Source organism: Sciurus carolinensis, chromosome 4 (assembly GCF_902686445.1).
Source record: "Sciurus carolinensis chromosome 4, mSciCar1.2, whole genome shotgun sequence".
Lineage (NCBI taxonomy): Eukaryota > Metazoa > Chordata > Mammalia > Rodentia > Sciuridae > Sciurus > Sciurus carolinensis.
The window spans coordinates 38,352,138-38,365,778 of NC_062216.1; the positions used below are offsets into that span (position 1 = coordinate 38,352,138).

The 13,641-nt window shown below is 37.2% G+C and overlaps 1 protein-coding gene across 38 annotated transcripts in view; it reads right to left on the reverse strand.

Annotated features, from left to right (window-relative positions):
- Sorbs2 (sorbin and SH3 domain containing 2) overlaps positions 1 to 13,641 on the reverse strand; it is a 205,366-nt gene that overhangs the window by 54,409 nt on the left and 137,316 nt on the right. For 27 of the 38 annotated variants that reach the window (XM_047548840.1, XM_047548841.1, XM_047548844.1 and 24 more), the window contains 5 exons: positions 11,200 to 11,338; positions 7,669 to 7,841; positions 3,613 to 3,679; positions 2,919 to 2,963; positions 697 to 886 (listed from right to left, as the gene is read on the reverse strand). In XM_047548840.1, the coding sequence (XP_047404796.1) occupies positions 697 to 886; positions 2,919 to 2,963; positions 3,613 to 3,679; positions 7,669 to 7,841; positions 11,200 to 11,338 (614 nt within the window). Of the gene's footprint in view, positions 1 to 696; positions 887 to 2,918; positions 2,964 to 3,612; positions 3,680 to 6,856; positions 6,995 to 7,668; positions 7,842 to 11,199; positions 11,391 to 13,641 lie in introns of those variants that run through there. The other 11 variants (XM_047548855.1, XM_047548869.1, XM_047548851.1 and 8 more) reach the window with 6 other exon arrangements.

Consider the following 13,641-nt stretch of genomic DNA (forward strand, 5'->3'; position numbering starts at 1 on the left):
TTACTGCAATTTTTCACACTAGTGTCTTTCTGAAGTAGAAGACATGCCATTAGGATGTTCTCAGAATTAAATGACATAATATAGGAGAAGTGTTTAGTCTAGTACGTTCCAGAAAAAGATTGCCTATATAGGAATATTAGTATCATAATCCTACTAAAAATGACATAATAATAAAAATGTTTGTAAATTTTTATTTGAGTGTGAATACTTTGAATAAAAATAGTTCAGTGGAAAAATGAAAATTTAGAATCAGCTCAAAAAACTGGAGAAAATGAATCCTAAACATCTATCAGCAAATTCCTTATTTATGATTTATGAATAACTTTCCCTGGTTTCAAAAAATATTTTCTTAATCTAACATTTCAGATCTGAGGAAACTGAAAATTAACTGCACAGTCTCTAATCTGCTACAGCAAAGGAAATCCATGTAACTGATTTCCGCTTATTTATCAATTGATCCAAAAGTAGAGGCCGGGTCCACTTTACTTGAAGTTTAACCTAGGGTACTACAACAGCATGACCCAACCAGTGTTTGCCACAGTCTCCATAGCAGTGTCCTACGGTGTCTGTGGGGACCAATAAGATTGTGCATATGTTCTCTGCAAGACAAGCACCGATTCTTCTGCTGAATGCCATGGAGATTTATTTTGCATTCTAAGTTAAATAGGTCACTGTGTCGGGTGGGGAACGCCTTACTTTTCTGTTGAAGACCGATCTCTTGGTCGGAGCGGTGGGACCGGAGGTGGAACATGTGGGGGCGGCACGGGAGACGACGCATCCTTAAAGGCATCAGTGCCATTGTCAGAGTGGCTTTTGGAAAGAGGTCTGTAGGTCTGGGTCTTTGCAGCAGGATGTGACTGAGTGCTGTAGGATGGGTGGTACAGACCTACCATGCATAAAACAAAAAAAGAAACAAGTTGTCCATACCCTTCAATATACTCAATGATTTTGAAAACTATTATCCACCAACCTATTCATAATACACACATTAGGTGGCACCTTGTGTATTAATTTGTTAATATTATCAACTTAGCATTTATTATTTATTAACTTGTTGCATATACAAGCACTGATTACAGTAAATCTTCATCAATTATTCTGGAATTAGTAACAAGTCAGAAAAACTTACAGGCACTAAGCAAATTTTCTCCTCGATCATAGGCTAATAACACTGGTAAGGTTTCAGAGGAAGATTAAAAATTTTAGAGCTGTTTCCAAATATCTGCTGGTAATTTAAGAACTCTGATTTACATATGACAATTGATATGTTAATTTCAATAAAACAAAACATCAAACAAACTGTATTCATAAGGTGCTGTGTGAGGCACCAGGGAACATAAACACTCAATAAGCTTCTAGTAAATTTGAGGAAATGAGGTAAATGCTGAAAAGCTTTTAGTACATCTGAGGAAATGAGGCACAAATATAATTACTATCGAAAATAATTAATAACATTTAATAAAGACCAATTAAGAAAAATATATTAAAAATTAAAGGCTATTAGAAGATGGTTGATGGGTCAGAGAAGTTATCATGGAACCAGTGGGTCTAGAGTCATCCCTGAAGGATTCCTTTGGGTGGACAGAAGAAGGTATCAAGGATAAGTGTAGGACATAAAAAAAGAGGGATGTGGGGTTAGTAGAAAGGGAGAAGACTAGTTGCAGTTGCTTTGTGTACTGATTAAACGATAAAACTTGTAGGAATTCTACAGGAGAATATGTAACCAACTTTTCATGCGCAAATTACTGATGAAACTCCAGCTTCAATATTTAAAAATATTACAAAAATTCTGAATTCCCCACAACTGCAATCTTTTGGGCTAAGTCTATTTGCACTCATCTGCTCCTCCTGAAGATCCCTGCAAATTTCCATGACAAATAAAAAGAGACAACCTCTGCACTTAGAGTTATTGCCTCAGTTCTACAGTCAAACATCAATTTCTGAGCTAAATAAAGGAGGCGAGTTTGGTGTACTGGTAACTGGAGTAAAGATGGAAGGGAATATTTTAATGGACTTTCTGCTATAATTTGAGGGAGCCAGGACCTAAAATCAGAGATTCACAGCAAGACAAGCTTGCTTTACTTATTTTCCCTTTATCTGTCTTTGGAGACTAGTAGCAAAATGTCTAATGGTTAAAGGGCCTGAATGCTGGTCTTTAAGGGTCAAGCAGGAGAGAGATCTTGCAGTTCTGCTGCCTGGCTGGATAAAGGACCCCTGAATGAGAACACAGCTGATGAACTGTCCTAGCCTGAGGCTGGGCAGGCAGAGAAGGCCCTTGGTGGACTACCTGATGCAACATTTAGGAAAAAGTGATGAAAGAAACCCTTTTTTTAAGGGTCCCTCACTCCAGCGGAAGACCACTGCATGAGATGCCAGCACACTCAAATCCAAGTGGCAATGCCCCACTGAAGTGATCAGGACCACTGGCAATTTGAAAAGTGGCCCAGCCTAGTGGGAATTTTCACATCTTTCAATGAATGGTTGCATTTTGGAGCAGAAACCCAGACAAGGTCACAAAACACTTTGCTTGATTTGTTTTTTGGGAAGTGTATTTGAAAGATCTTTCGCAACTGGAATCACTCTCTCTGCTGATAAAAGAAGATCTTTATCTTATTTTGTACCCTGGTCACGGTATGTTCTTTCACACTGTCCTTCACACTTTGGTTAAACATTCCTGAAACTCAGAATAAACTAACAGTGGGGATGAATGAGACAAAACAGTATTAATTCTCATTTCCATGAGAAAAGATCAATCTTTTTGTTATGCATGCTCTGAGAAAAGAAATCAAGCAACCTCCTAATTATAGGAACTGAAGTGTGGTCAAACAGAGTGGCAAAACAGTGATGGTGTGGTTCTTCCAACGTTGTTGAGCATCAACTAGTCATGACAAGCAAGGAAACCCATCAACCCATCCTACCTGCGTTGTATGTGTAAGGAGTATTGTACATGTCTGTGTCGTCATCTAGAAAATGAAACATAAATATTATGGTAGTATAGATTCTGTCACCATATCACAACACAGCAGAACTTCAGAAGAACAACAGAAATTTGCTAGAAGAGCAAATGCATTTTTCCTAGTTCATAATATCCACTTATATTTCCAAATGATGCTTTCTGCTGGGCCTCTCTGGACTGACCTTGGTTATCTTTAATGTATTTGCCTTATGACCCTCTTCACAGCATGCAAAGCCCTGCCTTGTCCTCACTTCCCTAGGAGGCTTGTTAACTGCAAGGAGCAGGCTCAGCCAGTCCTGCCTATAGTCACTCTACTGATAAGGAGCACTCAGGAGAGGAGGGAGGAACAAGGAGTCCATTGAAGTAGATGACATGCCCAGTGCAGGGTGTGGACAGGGAAGGATGGAGGGACAAGACCAGAACACCTGGCAGTGACCAAGGTGCTCCTCCTAAGAGGCTTCCTGGCAGCTTGGGGGTGAGGCAGAGGTGCAGATCTGTGAGTGAAGGGGTGATAAAAGAACAGGAAGAATGCTGAAAAGAAAGGGGTCATGAGAGTCACTGGGGTCTTGACATATTTTTGTGAATAAACTCATGTGAAGGAGGAGTAGACCTCCTTCAAACCACAAGGCTCCCGTCAGAAAACAGAACATGCATACCGGGCTTGTGCACCATGTGGATTTGCTTAAACATTGTCTTGTACCAGTCCTTCGGTCGGTCAACCGTCTGTAATAGAGAATATCCGATGGTTAATAAAACTGGCCTCAGGTCCACATGGCTTCTCAATGTCTTCATTGCTTGTATTTTATCTTTTTAGTAGCAATTTCTGGTGATAAAGATTTTCTGACTCCTCACTATTACTTGGTGACAATTTCAGCAATTTATCTAGTTATGTATGCAAATTACAAGGATATTATTCTACCTTTAAGTTTAGACTGAATTGGAGCATAGGATGCTATGGTTTTATTTGTTCAAATCATAGCTGTGTACTAAATGCCTCTAACTCTTTATATGTAACACTACCTTATTTTACACCTGTAAAAGTGGACATATATCTTTATAATCATAACTAAGTGTTTTGCTTGACAAGATCTTTATAGAGCTACATGGACAAGAAACTTGACTATTTTGTTTGACACAGTAACAAAATAAACCAGATTTTCTAAGACAGTTCTCTTGATTTGGAAACTTTGGTTAGTACTGCTACAAAAATATTCTTGTACTTATTAGCCTGAGCATTGGTTTAGATTTTATGTCCTAATTTTTCTTTTGGAAGTGTAGATATCACATTTTTTCATCTGGAAATTGAGGGTCCTATGCCAGATGACTTTGGCAATGCTACATGTGTAGATTGACATTAAGGACTACTTGACTTTATTGCCAATACCTCTGTATTCTAGGCTCTTCCTACCGTGAAAAAATGAGGGCAGTTGATTGACTATATAGTCAAATGGTGGCAGCTGGTAGGACAGAGTGCAGTGATGAAACAGGAGGCTAGCTTTTATTTGCTGGCTCAAACAGACTAGTTAAACATGTATCTTTAAAAAATTTTTTGCAGTGCTGAGGACTGAAGCCAGGTCCTTGTCACATGGTAGGCAAGAACTCTACCACTGAGCCCAACCTGAGTCCAACATTTTAGGGACATTTATTTTCATAAAAGATCAACTTCCCTTTCATTAATCTTCATTTCTTTTACAGTAAAAGAGCAACAAGAAATAAGACATAACTTAGTTCAAAAATATTTTCTAACCATACTTGGATGCAACCAATGAGAACAAGGAAGCCTAATAAGTAAAGTAACGTCACTGAAAATGGAAACGTATTTTGATGGACAGGAATATTTTGCTCACTTGCTGGAGGGCCTATATCAGGCAGGATTTCACAGTTATGCCATCTGCTAGCTTTATATGGTGAGCAAAGAGATGCCAGATAATGCCCCATCAGTTGGCAAAGGAGAACATGAAACTGGTAAAACAGGATTTTAAAACTCATGGTCCCTTTCTAAAAGAAGTCCTGTAATCCTTTGAAGTTCCTTTTACAAATACCATCATGGAGACGGTTATGCCTAATATTGAGATTATGAAGTAGAAGTCTACTTAAATCTGAGGAAATTTACTTTTAGATGTGTCCTTCAAAATCATTTTGCATGAACAATAACTACAGGACTTCATCATCTATAACCTTGATGAAATAGACCTCAATTTTTCTACTCCTACAGTTTGTGAAGCGTCAGAACTCCATACTGAATTAACATGCAAGGATTTCCAAAGGAAAACAGACATATTTTTTACACACCAGTATACAGTGATTCTGTTCTAATTTTTGCACCTTTTCAGCTTCAGAAAATGGTCAAACAAGGGTTCTATTTGAATTAAAAGGAAGGAAACTCTGCATGTCTCTTAACTAGCTGGGCTTTATTACACAAAGGGCACAGGAGAACCAGGAAATCTGGAGAGGTCCTTCCTATCATTAAAGTAACTCAAAAGTAGTGGATATTAATTCTAGGCTTTCTGGAGTTTCTGGCCCATTTTATAAAATCCTGTTGCCTTGGTATATATTGGTCATCTAAGATGATACAACGGCATGGCGCATTGAGTCAGTACTGCCTTTGGTGTATACACTGGGTAGAAATTTAATACGAAGTAATTTGAGTCTGAGAAAGGAAAACACCCTTGGAGATTCTTGGCCTGCTGTGGCTCAGAGATGGCCTGACTCAACATTTATAAACACAGCTATACTTGGGGATGTGCTCTGTTTAAGGCTGCAAAATAGTAAATGTGAGTAAGAGAAGTCTTCATAGACCTGGACCTTCTTGGTAAAGTTTTAAAGGTCTAAGTAGAGAATGACTGTACATAAAATTACTGTTCCTTATAAGGAATTTCTGGGTTGTTTATGTTTTGTTTTCTATTTTTAGAAGGGAAATGAGCATTATGCGTCTAGTGTATATGTTTGCTTATGTATATCTAAGCATGCTTTTGATTTATGGTCGATAAATAATATAAAATTTTTAAAATTACTTGATTTCATTAACCATCTCCATCTCAGTTTTGCCTTTAAAATACAAACAAAGCAAGGCCTTGCCAGTTAAACATTATATCTTATGGATAAAAAGAAAGGATCAGGTTTGCATGTCCATTGTTACATATCATTTATTGACTTAAAATATACCCAGAGGTTTCAGATAAAATCTTTTGAGACAACATTTATAACTACACAGAAAGCAAAGATCTCTGACTATGTTTATATACTGTTCCTCAAGGATCAACTAGACAAAACTAACGACACCGTCCCAGTCTGACTTGGTATCCTTATGTTATTAGGGGGGGAAAAATCAAACTTAACTATTCTAAGTCAGAAATCCTAAAAAAGACACAACTGACAAAAACACCACCATTGGAAACATGTAATCATCGTAATATTGAATATATTAGTCACAATCCCTGAACTTTTTCTGTTACTTCAATATGACAATCATCAGTTTCAACACAGAATTTTAGGACTTTACAATTCATCACATCCAACATTCTAGCAATCTAATGAGTCTAAAGTCCCAGCTTCTGCTGTACTGATTTTTTTTCACTCAACTAAAATACAGATGCTTAGAATAATCTATTTTAACTCTTCTCTCTGTACATCATACATGTAATCTTCAGATAATAAATGCAGGTTCAAAAAGAGAAGAAACCCCCCACACTTAAGCTCTTTTTGAATGCTCCAGTCTTACCACTGCTTTCTTCCTAATATCTTTCCCATTTTTTCCCTCTATCCATTATTGTCTTTGGCTCCCCAGGTTTGCATTCCAGGGAAGCAGCTCTTGGCAACACCCAGCCCTTTATGTGGGCTTGGCTGGCAAACTCCGTGCCTCCAGGGGAGCTCCTTTCTCACACCTCCCCCGAATTTCACCTGTAAAGATGCTGTGGCTCTCATCCTGGTGTCCCCAGTCTTCCTTCTCCCCGGCAAGTACAAGCCTCCTCTTCAAGTGGACCTGGTCAGCACGCAGCTGCCTGCCCTGGCTCTCAATAGCTGCCTCTGCTGCTGCTGAGCTTTGCCAGAAGGGGCTGCCCCCGACACACTGAGCAATGCTTTGGCAGAGTTTAAAGACTAAAAAAAAAAGAACCCAACACTTTCACTTATCATCCCCCAGAGAGCTCCCAGCAGGCCCAGTTGACAGGGGACACTCAGATGTGTATTTTTCTTTAGACACTTTTCCCTTTCCATGACATTAGCTCCCTTCACTCCAATCATCTCACCTCCCAGCTCTCAATTCACAGCTCTGCATCTCCTGGTGTTAACACACATCCATTTCAAGACACATATCACTGGTTTATTTGCAATGCATGTGGGAATTCAATGCAGCCAAAGAATTTATTTATTTATTTATTTATTTATTTATTTATTTATTTATTTATTTTTGTTCCCTCTCTTTTCTCTCTATGGCTCTGTCTTGCCTTTTTAGAAAAAAAAAAAAGTTTTATCATTTAATAAAAATCACAATTTTCCTGACTCTTAATTCAAATGGAAAAACAGGTTGCGTAATTCTCTTCAATGGACAGTTCTCTTTCTCTGCCACACAGCATAATATTCATGAGAACTCAATGGCACAGAGGGCAATCCTCATTATATAAGACCCTAGGAATGCACAAAGCCACGCACAATCCATCCTTTGTAGAGACTGTGCATAGACCCAGGCAGACGCACACGCTGGCATTTCCTACCGTTCTAATTGCTGTGGGGATTCCGGATTCATCCACTGGCCCGATCCCAGGGTAATGCGGGGCTTTGATGACGGTCACTCTCTTCTCTTCCTCTGAGGATCTGTACAGTGGTATTGAGCTGCTGGTGGTACCATCCAGAGACTGTGCATGCTGGGAATAGGTCTCTGCAGAATCTGCAGAAAATTTGGTGACATATAATATATTGGTTGCAAAAAGACTCAAATTAATGGTGCTTCTTGTACATCTCTACATATTTCCATGATCGTGTCTTCTAATTCATTTGCTTTGTTTTTGAGCAGCTTGTTGAACAGAGGATATAGTGTAGATATGCAATGAACAGGTCTATAACATCAAAGACCTCAACATTTATGAAAAGGGGTGAGGGCAAGAATGACATTTGTTGAGTAACTGTTTAACAATCACTGTTAAGTGAGCATTTTACATGTATTGCCTCATCCTCCCTTCCCGTAATCTTGAGGGACTAATCTTGGGAGGGAGACAACAATCGGTTTTATAGATGAGGGGGCAGAAGCTGAGGTAAGTTGAGTTATTTCCCTTAGCTCAGGATTCACACCAATGTTATTCTTATGATACGGATACTGCTGACCACTGGCAACAGTGACTTCATAAAAAATAAAGTGGACAAAAATTGCTTTAAAATTTTTTACTTCCAAACATGCATGAATGTTAAAGGTTATAGATAAAAAAATACTTTAAAATGATTGGTCTGAACTGAATTTGATTTAAATAGCCAATGGTCATATCTTTCACTTTACTTTAAAATGCCAAAGTAATAACGTAACATTTGAAGATAGCAATGGTATTGAGGCTATAAATTAGATGTAGCTTGTCAAGTTCCTATCTTCATGCTATCTTTATTAACTTCTAGTATACTTTCAGAAGCAACCAAGGGTACATACATGCACTATATATTCCACTTACACCGAAAATTTGGAAATACTTTTGAAAAGCAACATTTTTGCCATTCATCTGGTAAAATTAGCAATAAGATAAACTGTCTTTTAGCAATTAATTATAAGATTTTGATGACTAAGAATGGCACTTTCTTTATACTTTTTGTGCCATGGCTTGGTAGTTCTGTTGCAACGTTCTTTAATGTGGAAACAGAAGAGCTCTACGTTTCAGGACAGGACTAATTGATATCATTCATATATATGTGTGTGTGGGAAGACACACATATATGTACATGCATATATATACACACACATAAATATGACATATAAATGTGTTTTTCATGAAAAAAATTGTATGAACATCGTAACTAAATATTTTAAGAAATTTAACTCATCTTTATAAGGGTAATTGGTGTTAAGGTCTAACATTTATAGCTATTACTATTATTATGGGTATTTTCAATTTAGTTTGCAAAAGAAAAGCATTTTTAATACTTGTTTTTAAAAGAAGGGATGAAGCTAGGAATAAAACTGCTTTATGTGCCATAGGATATGAAATAAATATCTGTTTCAAACTATTCCAAATTAAGACACAATATAGTTCTGACTTTCTATTTAATTCCAAAAAAGGGCTTGAGAGTATAACCCTGATGCTAGTATTTTAATCAGCAATGAATGTTTTTGGAAAAGTTAGTATGTGTCAAGTCCTAACTTAAGCACATGGTATCAACTCTGTCTTTACCTATGTTTCCTCAGGTTATACAGACTGTAGCTTATGCAGTAGAAGTTAGTTCTTTATTTTATTATTCTCTTATATGGTCCACTAACTCTTATCTTGGCAATCTTTGTCCCCAACTAAATATAAAGAGTAAACTTATAAATTCTTGTAAATTCTGCTCCTATCATGGCCAATTGGAATTTGTTTGATGTTTACAGGGGGAAATTCTTTTCATGTAGTATATAGTTAATATGTAAAATTTGCTCATTGGTAAGGTCTAAAATCAAAAAGTCTTTTTTTTCTATTTGAATATTTGTGTTTTTTTTCCTTGATGGAATGGTGCTAGTGCAGGCAACAAAGCTGTGTTCATTAGGACAAGAGATTGGATAAAGAGTCACATTTTGATAATAAGTATTGGGAAAAATGTTATGACTGGAATAATTTGTAAAGTTTTACTTTATATGTGTGATAATGCATCGTTCCACTACAAATGTAATGGACTTCTGTTATAATACCAAGTATGGGCTGGTGGTTAAAAGGAAAATTTGGGGCACAAGGAAGTTCTATTTTCTTGTACTCCGAAAGGACATTATTACAAGATGCATGAGTGATCCCCAGGAGTAGCATTAGAGAAGGCACGGGTATATTTAGACTTTTCTTTAATGAGTCCCACGGCTGCATTTGAAGTCTTACAGAGGATTTGTTGACCAGGCAGGCTGAGTGCCACCATGTGCAGGCTGGATGTTGCCATAAAACCTTCTTTAGTAAACTAGGGACATGGTGTTCTTTCAATATGGAGTCAGTGTGGGGAAGGTGGGTGCTGCCTATTGTCAACCAGGGAGTAGCAAAGTCCTATATTCTGATCTCTTCTTCTCTATTGCTAATTTGCAGTGGTCAGAGGATGTGTCCCCTTCTTTTCTGAGAGGTGCATTCAAGCATGCTCTCCTCAGCTTCTTCTCTGCTTCCTGTTGTCCTGGAAGCTTCCTAGCTTCTCAACTTCACAGAAGCTTTTTCAGCCTGAATTCATATGCTGGTTCAATTTGGTATGTCTTTTAATGTTTGGAGTTTTTAGAACTATTTATTACATTATTTTCTAAACTATGCTAATATATTTCACATAAGACTTTTCTATTTTTATATAGCATAGCCTCTTTTCCAGGAGGTTTAATGAAGTTATGAGATCCACCAAATTATATGCTTAAATCTTTTCATGAACATTCATGTTTATGTTTTTTTTTTTTTTTTTTTCCTGGAGAAGAGGTATATTTTTCATCTGATCCTTAATCCCCAAAGGGTTAAGAACTGCTTCTCTATAAAATTATGGAATCATCATTTAAGAGACCTCTTAAGTTTCCCTTGTTTAGCTTCCCACCACACTATCCCTAACTGATGGCCTTCAGGTCTTGGTGTGCATAGTTGTTTATTACTGTGTGAACCAGTACTTTATTGTTTTATTACTTTGTGAGGCAGCCTGTTCCCTTGTCACACTTTTTTGACTGTTAAGCCATTCTTCCTTATATACAAAGCAAAAAGAATATTCTGCAGTGCAAGGTCTTCCACAAAGGAACAAGCTGTCTCATGGAAAAGCACTACATTAATGTTCTCTAGGTAGTGTCGACTCTCCTCTCCCTAACTGTATCTTCTTTTCCTTTCCACCCACCACCTCAAACATGGAATAGCCTTCTCCAGGCTCAGGTGTAGATGGCATCGTGGTCTTGGAAGAGCTGGGTGTCTGTTTTTTCCACTGTGGAGGCCTCTGCCCTGATTCCTCCCTAGGACAGCTCGTGAAGCAGTGGAGTGTTGAAGGATCCTGTCTTACTTTGATGCCTTATGTTTTTCTCATGTGGTTTGTACTTATATTGAAATTGTCTTGGGAATCATGGCGATCAAATCACTTACCAAGGGATCTGCCATGCTGCATGATCATGCTTGAGTTGAGTGAGGCTGGGAGAGAATATGCTGAAGGGGAAAATGGCCGTTGATAGTAACTCATTGGGCTCACAGCTCCTCCAGAGTTGCCATTCACTGTTATCTGGCTCTGAGGAAAGGGCAGAGGCATCCTGTTAGAGCAAACGGTTCCCTGTAAACATCTCTCCTTTACATGACAACGGAAGACTTCCAATTGCATGACAGTAATCAACTGCCAAGTTCTTATTTATTTCAAAAACTGATGTCATAGGGGCAGGGCACATATTTTTCAGTCTCTCTCTCTCCGTTTTATTTCTGAAAGTCACTCTCTTATATATCAGAGGGCAAAGGAGGTGGCTAGAAAGGATGGAAGCAGTTAGCCAGTGAGTTGCCAATCTGTTCACAGAAGTGCCTACTGGTATCAACAGGAGTCGCTGCCACAAAAGCATGGAGGATGAATGTGCTCCTAACACCATGACTTAAGTAGTCAGAACATTTTCACACTGTTGTGCATGCAGGATTTGAAATGAATGCTCTGACATAAGTAAAGGGATTGGTTCTCAGACTTAGGAATATCCTCTAGTGAATGAATGTTTCCAAAGCAAAGTGAATAATCTAAGGAACTACCTATTCTAGAAGAGTCACATACTTAGTAAGGCATCAGAAAGACATGTTAAAACACTGACTTCTCCCTACTCCAAACTTCATTTGTTTGGATTATTAACGATTTATTTCAATTAATTTATATATGAGTATTTTGTATTCCCAAAGGTATCTCAAGGTTCTTGTTTAAGATAGTCATAGATATGCTTTTTAAAAAAATTTTTTATAACATACAACCTGGTGCTAACCATATAGCATTCAATAGATACGTATTCTAATTGAACTCAATCAGCTTAGTTTGCAGAAGTTGGGCTCAGGACTAATAATTCACAGCACAGCACTGAGTATTATGGAGATTGCATAGTGCATGCAAATAAGATAAAACATTAGTAAGAACATTCAGTTAAAATTATCTTACAGCTGAATACACACAAACAATATGTACATAGGTAAAGACCCATAATTTGTGAGCTTCTCTTACTTATTTTAAAACAAAATAACTTCTATTATACAGGCTTGAAACATAGACAAATAATTGCATAGTTTCATGATCTCACTTTAAAAAACGTTATGTTTTAAAGTGACCTAGAGTAAATCTGATTTTATTACTTTATAGCTATACCACATATGTATTAAAATCAATGAACATTTCATTATAAGGATTGTACTTATTAAGTACTTCTTTAAGATGTTAGAAAAATTGCTCTCATATCATAACCAATCATGTCTTGAGTACCTTCTACCTGGAGAGACCTGGGCATTCAGACAGTGTGAGGCACAGGTCTGAGCAAATGTTTCAGAGCATTTAAGCATCCCTGGTGAGCGAGCTGAGGATGTTTTTGTTTCCTTTCCCAAATCAATTTTGGTGGATCTTTGTAAATATAATCTTAATGCTGTTGCTATAATGTGCAATAATTAATGTTAAAAGTAGGAGATTAATTTTTATTAAAAATCAGCAGGTTTCTATGAATATCCATTAACCAAATGCTTGGAACCAGAATTGTTTGGATTTTGTATTTTTTGGATTTTGGAATATCTATCTATACCTAATGACAAATCTCAGGGATAGAACCCAAGGCTCAACGTGCAATTCATTTTTATTTCATTTGTGCCTTATCCACATATGCTGATGGTAATTTTACATAATAATTTCAGTGCACCTGCATTTTGACTGTGTCCTGTCACATGGGGTCAGGTGAAGAATTTTTCTACTTTACTATGTCATGTCAATGCTTAAAATTTTTCAGATTTTGAAGCATTTTGGATTTTGGATTTTTGGGCTAGGGATACTCAGTCTGTATATTATTAAACTTAAGAAACTGAATTCTATTTTGATGGTTTCAATAATATTGATTAAGGGTTTAAAAATGAACACTGACCATAGATTTACTCTTTTATTGTGTTAAACCAATCAAGATTTTAGTAATTAAATAACACTATTAGAATTTTAAAGAATACTTTATAATTATAGTGACTATAATTAATGATGAGGAAAAACATCTCATGAAGAATCTATGAGCAATAAACTGAAAATTGGAATTCATTTCAGTTACAGTCCCCTCTGACTGTGTACAAAAGACCATCTGCATAACTGAAGATCTCCAAAGAGTCTTAAAAACAGACAACTGAACAGATCAGTTCATGGATTGTTATGTTCTTTTTATTTTTTGTTAAGGGTCCTGATAACATTCCTTGAGGGTTTTCAAAAGTTAAGAACCATTTAAAGCACAGTTGGACACAGGCATTCATACCTGCTGTGCACCTGGTCCTCTGTGGCAAGGGAGGGACGATCGATGGGGTTAGTCCTAGAATATGCTTTATATCCATCCA